The sequence below is a fragment of the Anas platyrhynchos genome, chromosome 19 (assembly GCF_047663525.1).
Source record: "Anas platyrhynchos isolate ZD024472 breed Pekin duck chromosome 19, IASCAAS_PekinDuck_T2T, whole genome shotgun sequence".
In the NCBI taxonomy this organism is placed as follows: domain Eukaryota; kingdom Metazoa; phylum Chordata; class Aves; order Anseriformes; family Anatidae; genus Anas; species Anas platyrhynchos.
In genome coordinates, this window is record NC_092605.1 from 7,215,385 (window position 1) to 7,240,773 (window position 25,389).

Below are 25,389 nucleotides of genomic sequence, written 5' to 3' on the forward strand. Positions count from 1 at the left end.
ACACTCCTTTGCATTAGCTGTGGGCGAATAGCTTTGATAGGTCTGGAAGGCTGAGGAATAAATAATTTTGAGTAAGTTGGCTGAGTTTGTAATGGAAATCTGTTAGAATTGGGATTTGAGTACTATTTTCCTGGTGCCCAGGACTGTGCTCCAGTTGTCTAGAAGTTGCTTCCACGGGAAAAGAACAAATGACTGCTATGGCTGCAGTTGGCCTGTCTCAAATTTAAAAACGAAGCGTAAGCTCAGACAGATGACACATCTGGAAGAGGAGCACACATCCTTTTGTGGACTTTCATCAATAAAACACGTGAGCCTGTGAAACTGTAGTTTATTGTTGAAAATGTATCATCCCCACCTCCAACAGGACTTTGGTTCCATAAAATAATGACTGGACTATAAACAATGCATAACTAGTGGATGCATAGCAACGCTACTGAAAAAATGGCCTGTCTTACGTGTGCAATGTGGCACTTTCGTGTTCACAGATGAACTGTGCAGGAACCTTTGTTTGCTATCTTTTTGTTGCACTGTATTAATAACAGCAAGGAATGATACCGTGGTATTTATGAGTTGACAGCTTTCTTTGCAATCATGAAATAAGCACATTAAGACTTTTTTTTTTTTCTCCCAGAGATCAATAACTTGACATTGCATCATATCCATACAAACAGATTTTCTTAGTCAAGGACTTGTTTTTTATTTTGAGTAGAAATATAAGATATACACATATATATTTCAATTAAAGTTTATGTTTGGCTGTAGATAATGCAGACTAGGTCCAATGTGCATGTAAATACTTCCTTGGAATTAGATGTGATTTGGGCAGTGTTTGTGTGTCCCTGTGTGGGGCGGTTGTTCCAGTAAAATAAAGCCCTAAATTTAATGAAGCTGTCGTTTCTACCTGGTGTGACACCTTCTGCACGCAGCTCTATTTTTTGTTTCTTTCTGTCTTTGTACAAATGCGTGTTTGTACCAATTTGACTATACTAAATATTCTCTTAATATTTGGGAAGTAAATAGGGCTAGCAGGCTTGAGGCCTTTTTGAAGGGGTGTTTTGCTTTTTTTAAAAAAAATTTTCAAATCATATTTGGTAGATAGGCTACAAACCAACGAAGTCATGAAGGCCCTGCATAGAGCTTGGGGGGTGTGAACACCTGCTCTATGGGGAGGAAGATTTTCCTGTCAGCATCTGGACATAGAGGTGATGCGTTGCTGCACCTAATTTTAGAAAGTTCCTGAGTGTATTTTGCTGCTCGTGGCACACGAAAAGTGAGCATTTCCCCTCCTGCTCTCTCTATAGTTCAGCGGTTGTTTTGCCTGGGCTGGGACTCGAACCCGCGGCCTCAGTCCTCCGCCCCTCTGGGGCGGGGAGACTTCCCCGCGATTGATGGGCGAGAGAGCCAATGGCATCCTCAGAGCCCCCTAGCAACTGGGGGGCCGAGTTGAGCCGCCCAATGGCGGAGCCCAGGGGGCGGGGCTGCGCTTTCTGTCAGAGAGCGGCCGGCGGGAGGCTGCCGGCGGAGCGGGACGGGGCCGCCGCCGCCGTCGACTCCCGTCAGCGAGCCCCGGGCATGCGGCAGCCCGGCAGCCCCGCTCCCCGAGGGCATGGGCCGGGGCAGCTGAGCCGCGGCGGAGGATGAGCCAGGCGGGCAGCCCGGCGAGAGCCTACGATTTCCTGCTGAAATTCCTGCTGGTGGGCGACAGCGACGTGGGCAAGGGCGAGATCCTGGGCAGCCTGCAGGGAGGCGCCGCTGAGTCCCCCTACGGGCACCCAGCCGGTGAGCGCCGTCAGGGTTGGGGTTAGGGTTTAGGGTTGGGGTTGGGGGCTTCCCCCTAATGGGGAAGGGGCGGCTCGGGCTGGGGGACGTGGCTTTGCCCGGGGCCAGGCGCTGAGGTGCGCCTCGGGGGGGAGATGGGGGACGAGGGTCGCTGAGGCGCCTTGGGGGAAGGGGGTCGTGAAGGGGGTTGGAAGGGACCCCAAAGGTCAGCCAGCGCCAGCCCCCAAAAAGCAAATCCTGACAAAAATCTTCTAGTAAAGGAGTGCTGTTAATCAGTAACTGTGTATCCCGTGAGATTGCTTTCACTGAAAGAGCAGAAAAGGAGGTTTTGCTCTCCCTTATCGCCCCGTCATGTTTTTCGCACCAGAAGAGCAGCCCTTTAAGACCAAGGTTCACGTTCGCGGCGTGTCCTTTTGCTTCAGCTTTTTAAAGGGCGACACTGAAGAGCCTCCTCCGTGCCAGATGTGTTCTCCCTGCAGAATAAAGAGTTGTGCTCATTGCAAACTGATGTAAGGCTAGCTTTAATGGCTTTGCTAGAAGGGACTTTTGCTTTCTATTTCTTCCTAGTCTTTTCACTTCCCCAGCCTTGTTTTCCTAGAGCACAACTCTGATCGCAATTTTCTTCCTCATGCAAAAATATTGCGTGGGATATTAAAAAGCAAGTTATGTTGTAAAATTACCCATTGCTTTAAATTACTGCTCGCATGAGTCTGTGACTGGTTAATTCATTTGGAAGGCTTTGCGTTGACTCAGGGTTTGTTATTGTGGTGGGTTCATAGTACTGATTCAAGGCGAAGGAGTGGGTGGGGGAGGAGAGTTCTTTGGATGATTGCTTATGAGTCACATTGCACCTTGAAGGCATCAGCATGCATTTGAAGCTGTTTGCCTAGTAGTTTTGCTAAATTACTTTCTTGGGATGTTTAAGTCTGCTCACTCTGTGCTCTGCAAGTGGTTGGAGAACAGGGACAGAAGCTTGGGGAGAGCGTGTGGAGTCTGGCGCCTTCTGTACTCGCAGTCTAAGTTTATAAATTCTTCTGCTGAAGAAGCACTTTAGTCTCCAATGTATCTTGACGTAACAGAGAGAGAATGTTTGACCTGCTCCAAAGCTCATAGGTCTTCGGTCTTCTGCGTGTAAACCTTGTGATACTTGTGCTTTGCTCTTAAATAGTGTTTAAATTGCGTGGCTAACACTATCTCAGTGAATGTATTCCTTGACAGCCAAGAAATACAAATGTTCTCTTAGAATTACTTAGCAAGTATTAAACGTGCAGCTTGGAAATTCTTCATTGTTATTAATAACTTTATGTACATACAGGGTTGTAAGTGCTATGTTTCATAGACAGCTTCATAGACTGTAGTCTATGCTTATTTAGCATCAGCTTATTTATCAATCTTAACTATACAGGGTTAGAGAAATATGGAAATTCAGGTCCTCACGAGCTGTGCTGTGAAAAGGTCCGTGTTTCACAGAGAGTGAAAGGAGTTTTTAGACAGGAGAATATGAGCATGTCTGAAAAAAAGGGGTGGGAGTTAAAAGAGCAGGTCAGATAAAGCAGAGGATGTAAAAGGAGACTGTAATGGAATATAATCTGATTTTACATTTTGTGCAACTAGTGTCATATTTAAGAATTCTCTTAGCATTCTGAGCTCCAGTGTTTGCACGATCATAGCATACCACCGCATCTCACTTAAGGAAGGATATTGACTTAAACTGTGAAAGTTTGTAGAAAATACTTTCTTGGTCTTAATCCATTTCTTTATTCTTCAATGTATGATGTTCTCAAATGCGCCAAACTTTGAACACTTCAGAACTTGCCTGGACACCACCCAGTTTATTTTTGGGCTCTGTACCTGATAGCCCTACTCTGCCTGGATCCCCTCAGCCTGTCCTCCATCACTTGAGCATGGCAACGTAGGATACAGCTGCAGGGAATCTGTGCAGGCTATGAAAATAGAGATGCAGGGAAAGGGAGAGAACTAAACATCCTGTTGGTGTTATGACTTTTTTTTTCTTTTTAATTTCAGTTAAAAGCTTGATAAACGGACTTTTTTTGACCACTTTCAAGTACTTAGTTCACTGGCTAGGATCTTCCAATCTCATAATGCCAACTAGGTCTCTGAATTGGAAAGTCTAGGAGTATGATGGGTCCAGTCAAAATGTGCCACGTGTATAAGCTTTGAACTGACAAAACTTTGTTGCAGAGCTTGATGAGAGGGAGTAGCTTTGATACGCTCTGGAGGGGAGAGACGATGCAGTAAGAGATGAGAGCATTTGTGGTGAGAGAAGAGCTCTGAAGGGCCTTGAAAATGAGAAGGAACAGAGTGATGAAGGAGGGGCATTTGGGCAGTTGTTTGAATTTGAACATTCAAGACAGAATTTGTTTTTTACAGCAACATGAAAAAGGCTCTTCCTGCTGCAGTAACTTCCTAAAATTGAAGGTGAGAATATGAATATTGAGAAGTTTGGGAGGAGTGAGCTATAATGGGTGGTTAGGATGCAGACATGGGGTTACAGTGCTGGGTTTCAGGAAGGACAGCGGCGTTAGAGCTGAGGACGAAACATTAGAATTTAGCTTTGGTGTAGCATTAGGGTCCTTTTCTGTGCAAAGTGATGGAAGGTACCAGCAAGATGCACTGCAGCGCTCTCAGAAGTAGACAGACTATTTTTAAAGGAATTATGGGAAAAGACAAGGTGTTGAACAGCCTGTGACTGCTCCTTGGGGAAGGAGGAGAATCCAAGTGAGCCCCCCAGAACTTTAAGAGAGGTTGAAGAAAGACTAAGTGAGGGTGGACACTTCAGCAAAGAGGGCTGCTGGTCGTCTTCAGCAGCATCAAAGACAGCTAAGCAGACAAGGAGAATAAAGATAAAGTAAAACCCAGAGCTGACTAGAACAGTGTGTTGTGTTTGTTTTGGTTTTGATGTGGTGGTTAGCTATTTTTCTGTTTAGCCATTGGATGCCTGAAGGCTTTGTGCGTAGCTATGAGCTATGTAACTGTCTCTTCTCGTGTGTATGGGCTCAAACTTTAATAAAATAAACAACAAATTAATTTTTCATAGACACTTTCTTAACTCATCAAAAATAAACCTGCCATTTCTCTCATTCCTGGGAAAATACAGCATCATATGTCTTACTCCTTTTTTGTCGGTACACAAAAGTGATATAAAATCTGGAGGCCGGGAGGCAAGCCAGCATCGTGTGATCAGTCAAGTCCCTGCAAGCTGCTGCTGGTCCAGGAGCCGTGGCATGAAAGCATTTTGCACAATAAAAATGCTTTTATTAAGAAGGAATATAGTCTCTTGGTCTCTAAATTCTTCTTAATGACTGAAGGGCTCTGGGTTGAAAAGAAGGGAAAAAGCTTTATTAACATAGCAAAGTAAGGACTGCCTTGGAAGATGTGTTGGTGAGTGTGATTGACAGATGATTTAGGAAGCAGTTATCCTGGAGACGGGCGGGTAGCAGTATGGTTAGTGGTCTGGATAACCTGCCTTTATGGGTTTCCCACGTTTTGCTTAAAACTGAAATTACAATAGCTTGGACACGCTTGGTCTCTCACCTAGTAGGAAAAACTGCCCAAAAATTATTTTAGAGAGCTGCAGAAAATTTGCTTTTAAGTATCATTAATCTATTAGCAGAATATATTCAGAAGAAATAATTGCTTCTAGACTAGAACATAATACCTGAGATGTGCTGTCACTAGGTAGAACAATATTTTGATGTCTTAGGCTAACGGATTTTTATTCAGCTCGATTCTGTGTTTGCTTTCATATTAAAATAGAGAAAATTGTGCTCACAGTGTGATTGTTCATTGCAGGGACTGCAAGGAATGATTGCTCAAACCTATGTACTCCTACTCCTTTTCTTGCAGGAACATCAGGTTAAAACAGAAATTCTTTCATCCTCTTTCACTTAGTGACCATTTTACATGTATGTCCTCTTAAGTTCCTGTCACAGTTGTTTGTCTTCCCCTGTCCTTAGGTTGAGAACTTCCTGGGTAAGGGTTGTCTTATTTGAATGCTTAAAAAGATGCTGGTGTGTAATAGTTGGTGTTAATCATTGGCTGGGATGCTTGTCTGCTGCTTACCTCCCCACAGACAAATTTTTAGGTCATGTTGGCCTGTCCTGGTATCTTGCAAGCCTAATGCAGAGGTGAAAACTGTGCAGGTGAAAAGATCAGTAACAGAAAGAGCTACCCACTTTGTACTTGCTCTTTCCCTTTCACTGTGTTTGAAACAGAAAAATAGAAGTAACTCTCCCTTTATCACCAAAATTAATTGTATTTTGTCTCTTCCAGGGGACAGCACTGCAGAATAGCAATTCTTTGTAAAATGCAGTCACTTAGGAGAGGTGCGTGGTAGCTGAGAATGTGGATCCCAGGTTGGCTCTGTTCCCTTTGTTCTTACTTAGACAGAAAATTTGCCCTCTAGTAAAAGAAGAAAGCTTATAATCTAATTGAGATTGGTTTTCTTATTCGGTACTTTTCATGTACCTGTCTCCCTCCACAAATCTCAAGTTTGGAGCCTTGTGCTAACTCCTGTGTTACTTTATCATGCTAAGAATTGCCCATCTCATGAGACCAGTGCATAGTGTTTTCCCTGATACGTGGCTGCAGACTTGAGCCCCAATTTTTTTTTTTATTTTATTTTTTTGTAACTCTTTGTCTACGTTCTTCATAATCAGTGTAGTAAAGGGTCCTTTAGCATCTTCTGTGATTGTCAGGTCCAACTTAGTTGTTTTTTTGGTTTGTTTGTAGTGTTAGCTGGTCTTGTGCATTTGTTGAAACAACAAATGTTCACCTGGCTTGATCCTAGGCTTGCTTAGCAGTTTATGGGTTTTCATATGTTTCTTTGAACCTTTCAAAAATTAGTTTTGCTTTGTTATATGCTTTTTTCTACTCAACCAGCTTTCTTCAGCTTAATATGTTATTAATATTTCTTTGGCTGTATTAGTAGGTTGGAAGTACTTTTCTCCCTAGCTCTCTCTTCACCCTATCCATGCTGGTAGATTTTTGCAGGGGGAGTGGGGAGAAGGGGGGTGCAGCATTGACCCTGTGTGCACATGTTCAAATCAGGTATTTGTCTAGCTTGTTCTTTTTTCAGTAGGTGCCCTTTATGTCTCTTAACAAAGCCTATTCAACAGCAACAAAAAAAAAAAAAAAAAAAGACCAAAGAAAACATAATTTTTGGTCAAGCATATTATTGTGTTGTATAGTTTCAGAAAGAAGAAGCCTTAAAATCTTGCAAATCATACAAATGTTTTTCAGATTCCTGCCAAAGACCAATGTGTACTCACATGTCTGAATTTGATATCTGCTGTTGCTACAAGTAATACTTCAGATTGTTGTGGCAAAAGAGACTACAGCTTACTTTATTCTTTGTCTTTCTCATGCCTGTGCAATAGCTCTGTGTACTGCCTGTCTCCATTTCCCTTGGGCTACTGGTGTCCTTTTTTTTCCCCCTAATTTTTCACAGATATGCAAGAGTGGGAAAGTGACTTAAAAAATAATAATAATACCCTGAGGCTCCCAGACAGGTGTGCAACATGAAACAAAAAGTCCAGGTTATTTTGAAAAGTGGTCAGACTTCAAAGTAACTGAGTCCTTTTAAGCTGCTTTGGCCTAACCAAAATCGTGTTTGCCTGTGCCAGGATGAAGTTTTACAACCAATATGTTGGTTAAATTACATTTTGCTTTAAATTTGTTTTTGTTCTGGGAACATAACAGGAATGGAAAATGGGATTAAGAGTAGAAATTGGCAAGTGTTAAAAGTTATATTTCCATCCCATTTTATTCAGCTCTTCTGGATTTTGTTTAATGTGAGACTGAAAATACGGAAAACTGATGCAGTATTTACACAAAATACTTGACATGAGCTAGTGTTTGTTATGCTAGTTTGATTTAAGGAAAATCTCAAATGTAATACACCAAGCATGTTTGTTTTGCGCTTGCTATGCTTTTTTTCATCCATATCTAAATCTGTTGATACAGTGGGACGCATCTGGACAAATAGTTGTTCCCTTTTATGTTTTCATATGTTGCAACATGAAACTATGAACTGGTTAAGTAGGCAGATTCTCCAAACTGCAAGTTCATTGGCTAAATGAAGCTGTTACAAATAAAACACTGATTTACTGACATATATTAAATGTCCGTTCTTGAGAAAGGTGAAGTGAACTCAGTACGGACTATAATCTAGTACTTGCTTGGGGCAAAGTCCCCAAAATATATTGTTTTTCACAATTGGTTATGTCTCTACACTGCTGCTCAAATCTGTGGAAAGTTACAGGCTAATTATTAGGAAGTTACATTCTCATGTTGCCCAGGATTGGAGAGGGTTTAAAGGTCCAGAAACCAGCGTCGCTCCCAACTTTACAGGAGCTTGCAGCAAGCAGGAGAGCATCCTCACTGAGCTGGGTGGGGTAGGAAGCAAAGAGAGAGTGCCATCGATAACGGGTCCTGCCGAGTGACAAAGTGTACTGAACAGCTGCCTTAGGGCTTTAATGTGATGCATCCCGTTCTTGGTGTAATTGACTTCTTGTTTGATGTTGATGAGACTGTAAATCTGTCTGCATGTTGGTAGAAGGAATACGTGTACAGTGTTCAGCTGAGACTTTCTCAGGATCTTGTTGGTTGTTCTTTGCAGGAGGCGTGGGTTTTTTTGAGCCTTAAGGGCTGTAAAACTAAGGAATCGGTTCTTACAGTGTTCAGATTGGCTGGACAAAATTTCCTAAGTGTGCCAAGGCAAGGTGAGAGTCCTGTAGTACAGAAAGGTAATTGCTTGCCATCTGGGGAAGAAGAAGGATCTAGCAGTGAAAACACCCTTACACACAGACAGAAACATTTGTCAGGTCAGTAATTTGCGGCTGCTCTGTAGGCATGTAAACAGGGAAGATAAAGGATTTGGGAATCATGTTTATTATCCGGAGCATGGAAATGGGAAAGCTGTTTATTCCTTGTGAAATACAGTTTTTTGCTAAGCTGAAAGCAGATATAACAGCTTTGCAGTTTTTCTTTGCATGGGATTTGCCATCAAAGGGAAGGCACTGTGCAGAACCAGCAAGTGTTACCTGGAGATGGAGGTGGCTAAACAATAGGTGGTGAGCATGATGTAGCTAGGAGAGCCAAGGCTGTTACTCCAGAGTTACCTTGGACATTAAAATGTTTTTGGAACATTGGATTTCGAAGTAGGAACTGGTAGTTTAACATACAGAGGTGGAGTAACTGTGCTGAGAATTTCTAGAATGGAGATTTGCATGTGTCTTATCAGGCATAAAATAACAAAGTGCCTGAAAGCTGTGTTTAAAAGAGCTTAAGAAGTGATGGCTTGAGTTCATGCAAAATCAAACTATCCAGAGTATCTCCAAGTAAGTTATTTCTGGATCACACTTTCATATTCATATAATATAACCCCCCGATGCCATCCATATCTGTTTTAACTGTGTTGGTCAAAACAGTACATGTTTTTTAAGTGTGCTTCAGCACACAAAACTGTGTAGAGAAATGTGTTTTTATACACATGGAGAAATGGCTTTTATAAAAAGCTATTTTCGTTCTTGGGTCAGAGGAGGATAACCTATTTAAGAAAAGCCCCAGTTATTAATACATGGCTAGTTCAAGTCCCACACGTGTGACTATGTAAAGCTAGAGACTGAACATGCGGCAACATTTAAAAGTGAGCTGCAATCCAAGAGTGACACCTTTGCCTCAGATGAATTGCAGCTGATCTCTGACACGTTCAGAAGCAGCCTGACCACTTGCATTTAGTGACCATAATTTGTTTACCGGGTGTTTTTTCCAGGCTTGTGGTTCAGCCTTTACCTCTCCCCAGCCCTCGCTGCAGTTTCATCCCATGCATGTTCAGCGCGAGGTCACAGCTCGCATCTCACCGCTGCACTCCTGCCATTGCTCTCGTTTTTCCTCTGGCCTAAGCCTTCGTGCAGTAAGCCTTGCCCTGACCTCACCGATAGGTTTTGTTGTGATCTCGCATCAGCAAAGCCGAAACAGCAAAGAATGCTTCTGTGCTCTGAAAGAATATACTGAAGGGATGGTTATAAGTCTGTTTGAGGAATGTATATTTAATTTGCCTATTATTATAGAAAGTGAACCATTATAGATGTTTGTATGAAACAGAAAATGTATTTGTATTAATAAAAAAGCAACAGTTTAATTTAAAGGGGGGGGGGGATACTTTAGTCCATAGACCTCAAAATAAAATAACTTATCCCCTCAAAATTTTAGAGACAGTGATGTGTAAATGTAACTCCTGTGCGCTTATACTTTATTTGTAAGCTGACTTTATGTGGTGCCTTAAAATGGGATATAAGTGTGTGAAATATGAAGCTGCCAGCTGGAAAGCCCAGAAGAGACCCAGCAGGTCTGGCAGCCTTTTTAATGCTCACTCAAGTCCAGACTGAGGAAAAGAAGCTCATGTAGCTGATGCATTCAGTGGAATAATTGAGTCAATATAAGGAGAGTAGTGGTGCAAAATCTTTACATGGATAGCTGGAAATGTGTATTTCTATTCTAGTTGCTTTTAGCGAGGAAATGCTATCCCTATTCACTCTGCATCATCTCAGTGAGTCAGGGCTCTGTTCTCATTTTTCTGTGTTTGCTTTTGTAAATACACCAAGTGATGTTTGCATAAAGCACAACCCCGGCTTTTCAAACCACTTCAGAATTAGAAAATCATGGTTCAACTTGAACACACACCTGATAAAATAGACGTATGATAAATGGAATTTTAATCAAGTTCAAAACCTCTAAACTTTTAATTTTATTTTCTTTTTCAGTTTGGATAAGAAACAGCCGTTATATAGTGATGCTAGTCTTGGAGCAAGAAGATTCTAGAGTCCAAGGATACATGTAGCATAATATTTTTTCCATATAAGTACTAGTTTTTGTCTCCAAACAGGAGTTTAATCCGATGGTGTTTGAGAACTGGAATCTTATAGACAGTCTTTTTACTTTGTCTTCAACATCTGCAAGACAGGGTAGTTTTATGCAGAGGACTATGAGAAAAGTAATTACATAGTTTTTGAGTGAAGAAAAGTCTGCAGTTCTAATAATTTAAATGAAGTTTGGCCACAGACTGATGAGTCACCTCTGTGGAGAAAAGAAAGCTTTACAGGGGACCAAAGAGCAGCCTTCTGGTTCCCATAAGGAGGCCATCGAGAGGACAGATGGGCTGTGTATGTGGTAGGAGCTTAGGAGACAACAGATCTAAGTTGAAACAAGAGAAATTCAGAATGGGTAAGAGGAAAAAACTTTTTTTTAACCATGAGGACAGTCAATCTGTGAAACAGGTTGTGCAGAGGGGTCTCCAGTTCTCTTAGCTGATCCTGGTTTGAGTAGGAGGTTGAGCTAGATGACCTCCTGAGTTTGCTCCCACCTGAAATTTCCTGTGTCCTATTCCAATGAAATCAGTTTATTTTGATGTCATGGAAAATTGAAACCAACTAAATGATCAGTGGAACAAGAGCTTTGTATCTGTATAGCCTGTCTTTCTCCTTTAAATCCAAATGATTGCTTGCTAGCATTTTGTGTTTTTCTCCTGGAAAAGAAGTACAGTTACAATTTTGGCAGCTCTTCTGCTGGAATATCTGGGGAGGAGAAGAGGAGAGAACTGGAAACACAATCCAAGCCAGATTTAGTTTTCCTCATTTTCATAATGGGAGATGCATTGTGACTTGGTAATTCCTTGAGTTCTTGTTAACATTACTTATAAAGCCCACTTTACTGCAGCATGTGTCTTGCATGGAATTTCGAATTGAAGAAGTGCAATTGGTTTTCTGTTTGGAGGCATAGTTTGAAAGCTCTTCAAGTATCTGTGCTTTGGAAATGGTGGCTGTATGCTTTCTGGAATATAGCTTTTAAGCCACAGTAATTTTTAAATAATGCTATTAATTTTAGTCTTTGGTATCTTTAAAGCAGAATTATTGCACTTACACCTACTTGCTGTGAATTCCAGCTTTGATCTCTAGTTCTTCATAATAACAGAATTCATTACTTGTTCAGCACAAAGAATTATTTTTAAGTAAACTTTTTCCCTCTTTGAACATGCAGTGCTTCATGGGGTGGGGAAAGAAATTACCTTTTTTTCCCCCCACTTTCTCCCTACAGCAGTACTTTGGATCTCTTGTTCTGTTAAAGTTTACTACTTGGTGACAAACACTGCTGTGAATTCTGGGAGGACTGATGGCAACTTGTTTTTTTGGGAGTTCTTTTTGCAAATCTTGGTTATATCACATATTTTTCATAATATATGGCAATATACTTCTGAAACAGAATTCTGATTTTATAATTGGTATGATATAATGATATGCTTAATTGATAGTGGTGGTTTAACTTTTCAGAAGCATTTATTTGAGACTTGATTTAAAGCCTAGGGAAATTTTGGAGAAGTTTGCAGCTGTTCACAGTGAGCTTCTAGGCCCATCACTCACAATAATGGCTACTGGATGGTCTTGGGATTCTTCTCATGCCAAGTATTTTTGAACTGGTTTATTGCTAACGAAGTGTCAAGACAGAAAAGGTCATTGTTCTCTTTTTGGAAAACGTTGTAAAATGTGAAATACTGCATCTGGTTTTAATATTTTATAGTAGTTTCTAAGCTATTCTTCCTTCCAGATTCTGGCCATAATTCAACCTAGCGTTCAACATGTAAGTGAGGGCAAGTTCTGCGTAGCTGCTCTCATTTCTTTCTTGATTTGTAGATTTTGTAAAAGATATGTACCCTGCCTTCTGCTCTTTCTCATGCACCAGGATGATTTGTCCCTACCGCTAAGCTATGGGATAAAGAATTACTGCACCAGGAAGATATCCACACACACTAGGAGCATCGGATGATCAATTCTTACCTAAAACCTATTCCACTTTTTTTCTGGTCAGTTATTGTAGCCTGGCCAAGATTCTCTTCATGATACTTGCCACGGGTGTGCAGAGCTCCACGTCATAGCCATTGCTTGAGCTACGAGCATGTTTCAAGAGATGTGAAAGAATCATGTTTGAAACTTTATTGAATTACAGGGAGTGTAGGGGACATGGTGATACTGTGAATAATAGACTGCCCTTGAGAGCTGATGCTCTCTGAAAGTAATGGAACAGGTTTTTAGGAAGAGAGGGTGCTTGCTAACAACAAGCCCGATACATGCAAAGGAACCTCCTTCATGATACAGCCCAACTCTTGTAGGAACTGGTGAACAGCAGCAGTAGCAGTGAGAAGATCGCATGGGGGGGATAATTATTATTTTTTAACTGTGCTTGATAACAGAGAATTTAATTTCTAATGCAAATTCAGTGGTGCTACGTCATATCACAGGAAAGATGACCATCAAATGGACCAGAAGTCCTACACCTTTGATCTCGAAGGAAGGCATGCTCCCTTTTGTAGAATTTGACTGTTAACCTGTTTTCCTTCTCTCTTCACCTCACTCAGGCTGTGTCCTTTTGAAAGCCTCTGCTTCTTTCCTTGATCAGTTACAGTTTGGTTGCTACCTGTCCTTTGCCCTTTGCCTCTTGGCTGTTCCCCCAGGTTCCTTGCTCTGTGTTTCTGGTCAGCTCCCCTTCTCAGCCTCTCCTCTTCAGTGTCTTGTCCCTGCTTTAGCTCCATCTTCATCCCTGTGTCTTTGTCAGACCGCTCTTAGCACGTAAAGCAGTGTTCTGTCAGGTCCTCGTTTCTGTGTAGAACTGGTGACAGCCATTCCAGTCTGGTCTGTAGCTCTGGAGACCCGGACTTTTCACACAGATTCACTAGTCAGTAGTGCGTCATGTGGGGCTGTGCAGTAGCAGCTGGATCGAGTTGCAGAAGATCAATCTGTAAGGCACCAGAGGTGTTCTGGGATCAATGAGCACCATTGGCTCCTTGTTTCAATTTAATTTTTTACATCCGTGGAGGAAATAAGGGGATGAGGAATAAACGTCTCACTTAAGAGGTTCCTGGGATTGATAGATGAATCTCTTCTTTCAAGCTTATTAATAAAATGCACTGAACCAAAGGATGACACCCTTCCCCATAATGCTAATAATAGCATTCCCTTTTCCTGCAGTGCTCCTGTTTATAAACAATAACATGTTTATATATCGTAGCTTTCATCTGAGGATGTAAACTGCAACCTGTAGCAAACATTTGAATTAGCAAGCTTACCATGTGCCTCTGATACCCTTTTCTTTTGGAAGAGTGGGAGAAAGGAAATGATGAACTGGAGCTTGCAGTTGCTGCTTCTTCCTGACCTGGAGGATGGGGACACTTCTCTTTCTTCATGTAAAATAAATTTAGACTACAAAAGAGGCTATTTATTTGTTGACAAGTGCATTTTAAGACAGATGAAAATGGAGCATGATCTCAGAATCTTTATTTTCCTTTCCTGTTAATATGAATAGAAATGAATTGCTTACAAGTTCTGGTTAAAAGTTGATTGTTAGCTGATGTCAAATAGTGTTTTCTTCTTTCCGAGCAACTGCCTGCTTTGAATGTATAGTTTTTTATTTATCTATCTTAGCAGAAATACTGCAAACTAAGGTATGATCTTAAAAAAGGAAATCACGTATTGAAAGAGTTGTTTGCATATTCTTTTTGGGGTAGGGCATGATTTAAACATGCAAAGTGTGGGATTTAGTTTACTTGCTAATGCTGATAAGAGAGTGAGCAGACACTTATTCAGGTACTGCTTCTGCCTAATTAAATTCTGTGGCTTATGCAGGTTTTGGAGTGGTTCAGTTGTTAATATGGTTTCCAAGTTAGTACTAGAGGTAGGCCATAAAGTTGCAACAAACTTCTTACTGCTGTGCCACTTGCTTTGGTTGTGAGGACAACCATCTGGACTAGAGCCAGCTAGAAGTGCTCAGAGACCTTCCAATTCTGACCTGATGCCCTAAAAATGAGCAACCATAGAAAGCTTCAGTGTAATCGTTAAGGATCACTTGGATTTTTAAAGGTGGCTTTCTAATTGGCATGTCTGACCATAAACAAAGCTAAACATAAAGCTGGAGCTGTCTGATATAAATCTCTTTTGAAAATAGATGGGAAAATTGTCACGTCTTTAAAATGAGTGAATTATGTATAAGACTTATGTTTAATTGTGGTTTATGACTTGATTAATGAGTTGAAGAAGACAGTTCATATCCAGAATTTCAGTGTCCCCATTTCATTGTGAATAGGCAATCTGTGTTCTTCAAACAGATGGCTTTTATTGCAGTAATTAAGTGTAATACAAGAGACTGGAATTTGGAAAATGATGGTTATTCTGAAATCACAAGCAGAAGGCAAATATGGCTGTCAGATAACCTGACCTTTGTACTCACATGTCACAAGACACGGACCAGTTTTATTGTCAGGAGTTTATCTTTGCAAACACTGGGCTTAGTTTTTAAAGCTTCAATGAATTTTGAATCAAAAGCATGATGTGGATCCACTTGCTTGGGATGATAAATGAATGGAGTTGGAAACTGTGTCACTTGCCAAATATGTTGGAGATAGTCACAGAGGTGTTCTGAAGAGAAACATCAGGCTGTAATTGTTAATGTCTATGAAAAGGAGATAACATGGGAAGCAATGGGACCACTGAATTCTCATCATGCCTGTGAGAACATGTTTTTAAGCACTCTCCAAAACCTAAAACTATTTTTCAAGGTGTGGTCAAAAGTCTTTGAAAGATGTTTTCAGTGTGAAGTAAAATTTAAGGGTACACCAGGCTGAGACAAAGTAATGTGTTCTGTACTTTCTCAGATACAGAAAGTGTTGTTTGTAGGGACAAATGTAGCACTGAATAAAGTCTTTCACTGCAAAGCAGTGGTTAAGGTTTGTTTGTTAAATTGAAATGCAGATCCAAAGAAAAGTCAGAACAAGCTCCAAAACATTAGAATATTTGACTGACATTTACTTCCTTTGAAAAATTCGGAGGGACCAGTCTGGGGTTTATTCGGTAGAATGTTGTCTTATTATCAAAATATGACCAATGGTTTGTCTGTACTCAGTTGTGTTCAAGCTTTGTTCAAGTCGAACCAGTTCTTCACTGCTGCAAAGCTGAGACTGGCTGGTCGTCACACCGTCAGTCATTGAACCTCCGTTATTAAACTGAACAGAAAAGATTTTTGGCTAACCAACCTTGCCTTTGGTGCAACGCAAAATGAGCAATGTAAATGATTGCAGGATTCTGCCCTAAAGAGAGACAATGGGAAATTCAGGAACACGGCTATAAGCTTCAAGAGAAAACAAAATTCACAAGAGACCTTCAAACAATCACTGTTGACGTGACTGCAGTGTAGGCAGCGAAGCGTAAGTGATAGCACGGCAATGGCTACAAGGCAGCAGCGCAGAGAGGATGGCTTCCTCTTTAGTGCAGTTGTTACCGAACAGCCAAATGCTTTTTTGTAAATTTTACTCCATTCCTGGATCTGGTAATATTTCTTTCAGTTCTCTAGATACTCATTTTGTGTTGGAGGGGAAAAAAAAAATATTAAAAAGCAATTCAATTAAAAAAAACCTCCAGCAAGGGGTGCGGCTTGTTTGAGGTTATTTAATTTCAACTTGTGGCTTTAGGTAGATAATTTTGACTTTAAAAAAAACACACGAAAGCATTAAGCACTGAGAGGTTTTTCTGGTTCACTTCACAAAGTTGAATTATTTATTTAGATGCCTTTTTCTCCCCTTTCCTCTGTGGAGATACTTTTCATTTGTGTATCCCAACAAAGCTATTCTGTCTTACTAAATGAGTGAATAATGTTCTGGAAGGACATTTGATTTGTACAACAGCACAATCCACATCTGTTGGTCTCATTGTTATAGCTGCATGCTGTTCCTGATGATTCATGTGAAAAGACTTTTTGTTTTGATTCTTAATCAGTGATAAATGCTAATTGCAGCGATATGCAGGTTGTGTTATCAACTGCTTCTATCTGTACAACAGCTGAAGAACACGCTTCTGAATCTATCTCTTCAAAAATCTTTTGAGAAACCCACAAACCCCAAAGAGAAACCCATAAAAGATGGGTAGTGTGTTTTTTCAGGCATGTCTTATGCATGTCATTTAAGGGAAAAGATGGAATATTTTGCTTTATATGCAGCTAAACAAGAATGACTTGCAGTAGTGTGTGGTCTGTAGTGTCGAGCATGCTCAGCTGTGTATCCTCCAGCTATGCAGGACTGATTTTTCTGTGTTTAGTATGTCTTTAAGCAGAATGCAGGATGTCCAGTCCCTGTGTGGGATGTGTCAAGGTTGGCTAAACATGTGCCTCTTCATTCACTTCAGAGAAACTAGTGGAGGTATTTCACCCTCTGAGAAATATCAGTATGCTGGAAAAAGTGCTGTAGTGATATGCAGGGTTTGCTCTATGTTTTGTGTTTTCAAGAGTTTCTGAAATGATGAAACTTGTTCTTTCAGTGCACAAACAATTTTTATGGCCTGATCTGTTCACTGTCCCAAGGCTCTGTCTGTAGGTTAGGAAGTTAGCCTAGGAAGGTCTGCATCAAGAGAGCACACTCTAGTATACTCCTGCCTGACTGCAGCATGTCCTCATCAGTTTGTAAGAAATGAGAGGAGTGGAGCTGTAGGCAGATGTGAGTCAAGTGAAATACCCTGCAGGCAGTGAAGTGGCATCGCTGAAATACGGTTCCTGATAGCGTGTGACTGAACTACAGGTGGCCGTGCCTCTGTCTTCCTGCTTACTCACCTTGTCTTCGTATCACACCAGGAGGGTTTCTTTGATTTGTCCCACATAGCATACATGTATTTTTCAATTGCACATGGCAAATGCCATTTGAGCAGCTTAGAGTGGTGCAAGTTTTAGAAGAAGCACAAAAGCAGCATCTCTTTTGTTTGCCTGTTGCTGCCAGGAAAGCTGGCTCGGATGGCAGCTGTTACCTTGCGGTAACTTCTGTTTGGTAATTTAACACCAGTTCTTTATTCCAGACCTACTCTTAACAAACTCCTGTCCTTGTGGAAAGGGAGACAGGTACAGCTTCCTTTTCTGTGACTGCTTACCATGTCAGAGCCCTTTAAACCTATTATTTGTTGTTGATAAAAACAGAGGGAACTGGCTAACAGTGTCTGCTTTCAGGGCCTCTTCATGACAGCTGGTAGGAGTTGGCAGTACTCCACCTGAAGGAGCAGAAGGAAGTCCATTTTGTGAATGTGGTGACCACGTCGTGTTTGCAGGCCAAGAGCAAACTTCCTGCATGGTGGTTGCCTCTCCAGAGCTGTGCTTGCAGCCAGGACAGGTTGTTTGTTGTTGTTGATGTGCCATGCTGCGCTGAATTCTTTCTTCGGAAGAAGAGTATAAGTAATTGATACCATTCTTATTAAATTTTCAAACTTCTTTTTCTCCACTTAAGTACAGCAAAAAAAAAAAATCTTGTTAGTAAGCATTTGATCTGTGCATCAGTACAAACCCTGGTATATATAGATTTTTTCAAGTGCTGGTACTTCCACTGCTGTGTCAGTTTGTTGCCTTCTTCCTACCCACCAGTACTCTCCTGGGATGCAGTGAGTTTCTCCACGCCCCCGCAGTGTTTTGTAATTGTCTGCCTGTAGCAAGGGTACAGGCAATCAGCAGGATCGTCTTCACCACTGTCATTCCTCTTCCTCTAATGAAGATTTGCTGAAATCTTTAGTAATTAGGACACTCTTCCCCATGCATTTGTTTTTCCTTGTCAGTGTGTTTTTCTCACCTCATTTTGTTTACACTCAGAAAATAAAACATCCCTGTTTTTCAAAGCAGGAGTCTCGTTACATTTCAGTACATTTTCAGAGATTTAATGCTTTTATAACTTCCTTTGGAAGACTGTGAATAAATGTTCAATTCAAGAAGTTATTTGGCTTTGTCATAGTTAAGAAAATGTGAGAACACATCTACCAGTGAACCTGTTGCTTGGCTGCACCATGTGAATACTGAATGCACACTTTTCAAATAGCATTTAATAAAATAAAGGCCTCTCTTTCTTTTAATGTTTATAATTACGCACTTTGTGGATGCAGTACTGCAGCCCAGTGTTCAAAGCCATTGACCATTGGCATGATGGTGGATATTTTTAGAGGTCAACTGTAGCTACGTAACTGCTGCTGATTGCTCCTGTCCCCCCTAATCTAATGGGGGCGGGGGTGAGGAAGGAGACACCTGTTTGCCTGTTCTGACCAGGAAAACAGCAAAGCTAGACTCCAGATTATTTTTACTCTAGTTTAAAACCTGGTATGCCAGGTTAGCATTAAAAAAGCTAGTGCCATTTGTTTGCAAAGGCTGTAAGATGAACAATAAAGATGTAAGCTAAGCTAAATGCATCAATATGTTGCTTGTTTGTTGTTTGTTTGTTTGTTTGTTTTTACATTAATAGATTAAGTAATGTGTGCATGTATAGATAACATCCTCTTCTTGCACTATCTACTGCTTTTATGTGAGGGGGGCATGTGTATGCCCTCTACACCCACTCTGTAAGAGCTGTCTGTGAGTTAGAGCAGATAAGAAAGGAATAAATATTAGAGGCAGTAAAGCTGAGGAACAGAGGAAGAGAATGGCATTTAGTTCACAACATATGTTTGAGAGGAAAGGCTAACACCTACGTTTTTCTGTTGAAAAGAAATAAAACTTGAAGCATGTTATATTGTCATGATAATGAATAAAACAGATTGGTTAACAACACGAAGGCAACGTGAGAAATCTGCTTTGATTTCTGGACCTTGCTTAAATAATACAAGATCTTCAGAACTTTACATTAACAAGTTATTCTTCTCCATATTCACTTCATAAAGTACTGGTGAAAAATCTTTTGGTTTATGGTCAGCTTCTTCAAAGTCTGTAACTGTCTGTATGTATGTTGTGCACGTGCAAGCTGATCTAAGACTTCCATGACTGTTTTCCCCTCAGGTATAGATTATAAGACTACAACAATTCTTCTGGATGGCCGACGAATCAAGCTACAACTCTGGTATGTGTTCTGCCTTTCCTCATGACTTATACTTCAAAGATACAAAGAATATAACTCTTGTGGGCATGAGGTCTCCGTTATACATAAGAAATATTTAGCCAAATGAGGAAGAATGATCCAGATAGCTAGTGCTTTGAGCAAGTCACTTTCTTAGTCTTTACCTCCTTTTCTAGCTGTTTCATGTGTAATGGGGAACACTACAGTTTCTCTGTATGAGAGATGCATAATAAATGCAGGAGAAAGGCACAAAAGAATACAAAATGAGTTGTTATGCTTATATCCTTTTCCTCCAAGAAATGGATGATCTTGTACCAATGCAATCAGTGTTTATTTTTGTTTGATTTTTTTTTTAAATACTTGAATTAAATGTCTGGGTGCCTGTCAGATTTATTTTTAATTTATTCCATGTAGGTTGTTTTTGCCCTTAAGAATTTTAAGGTAACATTTCAAATGTTAAATGTAATGACATGTAATAGTACTCTGCCATATGGTGTCTTGATTACTTGATATTTTGTTCACATACTTTCTTTTTCTTCTTCTGCCTTCCATTTTGTATAACTTAGTAAAAATACCACATAAAGCTCATCTGAGAAGCAGGCAGGAAAGAGATGTCTCAATCCTTTCTGTGAAGGGAAAGTTCTTTGGATTCCCAAAAATAACAGATTGGAAGTGTTTCTACAGTTGACCATATACAAAAATATGTGCCTTGCATTTGAAGATCTGTAATCTATCTCAAAAATTCTGTATGGAATTTCGCTTCTTACTACAGCCTTCACTATCAACCTGATTCTGCACTCTTTAAAATTTTGCTTCTGAATGCTTCATGCAGTGATTTTTTGTCTGTGTGCATGATTTTCCGAAAATCTGTGCTCTCTATGTCTCTGTAAAGATTCCTTCATCATACTAGGCTCATGATAAACTACTGCTGCTGTAATCAAGAATTTTGTGTTTTCCCATTAGTCTCCTTGGTGATAGCTATTGTTTCCTCCCACTTTTCTTCTGCTGTGAAAACAACCTTTCTTCAAGCTGAGCTAAATGCAATGTCTAGTGGCATATGTTGTGCACTTGACTAGTAGCCTTTGTTTTCCAAGGGCAATCACAAGAATAAAATTTGAAGTTCTTGTCCTCTCATCCTGAGAAATCTGAAAAATGTAGAGGAAAGGACAGAATGCCACTGGGGGGAAACTGCTGAGAGCAAGAAGAGCTCTTATACATTAGTGATTGCTATTGCATGACTAATGGAATAAGAGGTGATATTGATCAGTACAAATGAGTTAATCTAGCTGGACTCTTAATGTAGGAGGTCACCTACTTCTTTTAAATATATATTTTAAATGTATTTTTTTTAGGGATACATCAGGGCAAGGGAGATTCTGCACCATATTTCGGTCATACTCGAGAGGTGCTCAGGTAAGCTAAGTACATCCGGGTAATGGTTGTTGGATGAATGAAAGCAGAGTTAGCAAACCATTGTGACAGTTTCTGTAGCTCACCTGTGGATTGTCTGCAGATCCACTAATACAGTGAAGATAATATGAACCTTGGGAAATAACAAGGGGCAGGATTCCCTTTTTTGAAAGGAGAGGAAGGGGCAGAAATCAATGAGATTGAGAATGAAGTTGAACCAGAAAAAAAGCATGATGATGTATATTCTCAGGTCTTCTTGTTGGCTATATCAACAACTTAAGCCTGTTACCATACTTTAATCATGCGAATAAATATGCTAATGCTATTTTTTTAAATTGGGTGTCAGGTAAGATAAATTGGTAACAGAACTGTCAAGAGTAACGGGAGATATGAGGAGAAGTCAAAAAATACAATGAAGTGTAATGACTTGTAATGAAATGAGTTTGAAAAACAGACACGCTAAAAGTCACGATAGCTTCAGATTTCAAAGTATTGCTGTTATTAGTTACGTGTATTGGTTCTGATGAGTTGCATAGGTTATGTTACAGAATTGTTCAAAGCAACTGTCAGGTTTTCTGTCCCTTACCATATCAGTAATCTACATAGAGAGATGGCATGACTTCATAGGATGTTGAGTTTCTGCTCCATTTAGGGTTTTCTCAGCATCTTATAAGATAATTTCAGAATCAGAGAATTTGCAGGTAGTGTTTTGTATGTTGTGACTCTGTTAAGCTTACATTTTTTTTAATTATATATATATGTATTTTATACAGGGAGTAATTCTAGTGTATGACATCACCAATCGTTGGTCATTTGATGGAATTGATCGATGGATAAAAGAAATAGATGAGGTAAGGTACAGTCCCAGACTGTCTCTAGTCTGTAACAGATGACTCAGACTGACTGCTTATGATATTTTCTGCTGTTTTTACTGGCATTTGCAGGCAATGCTTACTACAGAGTTATCCAAGATGGCAAGCTTACCATTTTGTTTCTATGTTTATAATTCTAGAATGTAGGAAACATATCGGCTAAAGTGTCTGATTTCTTTAAAGGTGTTGACAGTAGGCATATGGAGGGCAAAGATTACATATTGTAGTCCCACTCTTGCTATGGATTTGCCACATCATCTGTGCAAGTCTCTTTTCTCTGAGGAAGGGATGTTTTTTGATCAGAGAATCATAGAATAATTTAAGCTGAAAGGGACCTCTAGTGATCATCTTGTCCAACCTACCACTTGGTCTTTAAATCTTGAGAAAGCTTTTGTTTGTTTTAATTGATGGAAGGGGGAAATGAGCTAAACTTTTTTCTTTTTTTTAAATGTTTCTCTTTCCTCAGCATGCTCCTGGTGTACCAAAAATCCTGGTTGGAAACCGCCTTCACTTAGCTTTCAAACGCCAAGTATCTACTGAACAAGCACAAGCCTATGCTGAGAGGCTGGGCATGACTTTTTTTGAAGTCAGTCCACTTTGTAATTTCAATATTACAGAGTCCTTTACTGAGCTAGCAAGAATAGTATTGATGAGACATGGAATGGACAGACTGTGGAGGCCAAACAAGGGTAAGCAAAATACGCTGAAAATATTTAAATGTAGTCCTAGCAAAGGCTTGTGGTTCCCTTAATGTAAAATAATTTCCAGAGTATGATTACTTGGCTGACTGATGCAAAAACATTAATAAGTAGAACCGGGAATCTTGTACAACTAGCTTTATAAACAGAGAAAATATATATGCGGGTATAACCTGCTCTTGATTTTGTAGGGAATAACAAACATCTCTTTCCTAGATCTTGCATTCTCAATCATCTAAGTATTGTGACACAACTAAGAACTTGAAGCAGTAGATTTTTTGAATAATACAGATGTGAGAACGGGTGTGGGAGGAGGAACAAGAATTCATCCTAAGTAAAGCATGCATGCAGAGTGCTGGGTATGCTGCTGCCATGTGGCTGACAAAAGCGTGCTATTATAATGCAAGTTTTATGTCTGTTTTCAAGTACTGAGTCTGCAAGACCTTTGTTGCCGTGCCATAGTTTCCTGTACCCCTGTGCATCTTGTTGACAAGCTCCCTCTCCCTGTTGCCTTAAGAAGCCATCTCAAATCCTTCTCCATGGCCAACGGCCTTAATGCCAGGATGATGCATGGACGCTCATATTCCCTCACTTCCAGCAACATCAATAAAAGGAACAGCTTAAAGAAAGCTAAAATTATCCGTCCGCCACAGAGCCCACCAAAAAACTGTACAAGAAACAGCTGTAAAATTTCTTAAACTCTGTGAGAAAAGGAACCTGGATGGAATCCCTTCATGTGAAGTGTTGAATGCAAGGACTACTTGTTTAATAGTTGAGCATACTCTATGTATGTATTCTACTACACTGACAAAAATAAGAAAAATAAGTCCTATTTTAGAGCTTGCTCACTACAGTAATGCTGCTTCAGAATGAGTGACGTGTTCAGTGCAACTGAAAGGATGTGACATTTTGCTCACTCGCATACTGTATTTTAGTTTCTGTGTGCATGATGCCACTGTTTTCACTATTTGATGTGTTTTCCTATAGGGGGTAATTATCATCATATTGAGTTCTTAATTCCATGACATCTGGGAAGTGACTTACATTTAATTGTATAAAATCCTGTCTTTTTGCAAACAATTCAAAAATAGATATATAAAAAAAGTCATTGGTTTGCATATTCAGGCAGAGGTTTTTAAATGCAATGTATACATTGTAAATTCTACAAATAGTGTGACAAATTCTGGTAATACTGCAATTGTGCATTTGGATATTTTGTAAAGCTTCCTTGATAACTTCAAAGCACTAATTTATCTAAGCTAAAAATGTGTATATAATTACTATGCACATACACAACAAGGTTTTGTCCCATTAGTGTATGTAATGGATTTGATAAAGTTTTTGGTATGTTATTTAATACTTCAGAGAATTAATTTGTGCTTTAAATACTTATTTTTCTGTAAAGAAAAAAAAATAAAATACATTTTATACCACTGTATAAGAAAGTTCTAGGAGGAAAATGCCAAAGACACTGCAGTTAAGGGAACATGACTTGAAAGCTGCTTTATAAGAAAAGAACACTATTTAAAAATAAATAAATAAATGTTTCTGGAAAAGAAATCCTTTTATGCTTTCTTTAATTGCAGAAGGCTTTCTTTATCTTCCTTTAGAAGAATTTGAAGAACAATATACATGAATTAGATGCCAGGAACATGAAGCCATCCTGAAAGAACAATGTAATGCTTTTGATGCACTTGTCTTCAAGAGTGTGAGCTCAAGTACGAAAGCATAATACACAGGTCAGGTCTTCCCCCTCTTTGTGAAGAACAGTGTGACTTGTTCTCCTGAGCAATGAGTCCTCTGAGGTGATGGTGTGATTTGACCCCATTTTTTTCTAGGTGTCTTCACAAATGTGAGATAGCATCAAGTTAAATATTGATATTCCCCCTGAACCAGACTGGATCTCCATAGCCTCTGTATGTGAGTAGAGAAAATTAAAACCGTTATAAAAGGGCTTAGTTATGTCAGCACCAATAAATGCAACACTACATTAAAAGAAAAGCATGATCAAAACCACATCTTCTTGTATCTAGAGTCTAAATGGCAAAACAGTGCAGTGTAAGCAGTTTCTGTCACATTGCTTTCTTTGCTCCCACTCCCTCGGTGACAAGCAGGCTCCACCTGCTGGTGTGAGCTCCACAGGGAAAGCTGCGTACATTTACCATGCATACATGTAGAAGTGCTGCAGGTGTCGGACAAAGCTGTCGTGCTGTAGAAATTACATCCCTACAGCTTACGGAAACATACCTAGCAGCCTCCGGCTATAAGAAGCTAGAGCTGAGCCCAAGGGACCCATTCTTTGGGACTGGCTATGTGTCCTGGAAGAAGAATTCTGCTGTACACATTTGTATCCCGTTTTGATTAAGTTTTGTTTAAATCATTATCTTGGTCCCTTCAATCACCGGGTCAATAGTTTGTATCCTTTCCGTACGTACGGTGTAGTTTGAAGACCTAACAGGAGAGACCATTAATATGAACACCTGTATTCAGAATCTGTGATTCAAGGTCAGGTTCTATGTTCCTCCTGCTAGTGAGTGTAAAGACATTCCAAAGAGAGGCTGGAGCAGCACTGCCAAATGAACTAAGTAAAGCCTGAGCCTTTAGATGGAAAGAGATTTTTTTTATTAAAAAAAAAAAAAAAAAAGCGAGGGGGGGGGGGGGGAAGGTGTTTTTTTCATGTAGGAGGTACCAGGTATCATGACTGTCTGAGAAGACAGAGTAT

At 40.0% G+C, this 25,389-nt stretch overlaps 1 protein-coding gene across 1 annotated transcript; it reads left to right on the forward strand.

Moving 5' to 3' along the window:
- Window positions 1-1,482: 1,482 nt before the first annotated feature.
- Window positions 1,483-24,227, forward strand: RAB40B (RAB40B, member RAS oncogene family). The gene is made up of 6 exons (XM_027471474.3): window positions 1,483-1,779; window positions 19,630-19,690; window positions 21,040-21,100; window positions 21,871-21,948; window positions 22,436-22,658; window positions 23,094-24,227. Exons 1-6 carry the CDS (start codon window positions 1,638-1,640, stop codon window positions 23,363-23,365), a joined length of 837 nt encoding a protein of 278 aa, XP_027327275.1. The 5' UTR covers window positions 1,483-1,637; the 3' UTR covers window positions 23,366-24,227.
- The last annotated feature ends 1,162 nt before the right edge of the window (window positions 24,228-25,389 follow it).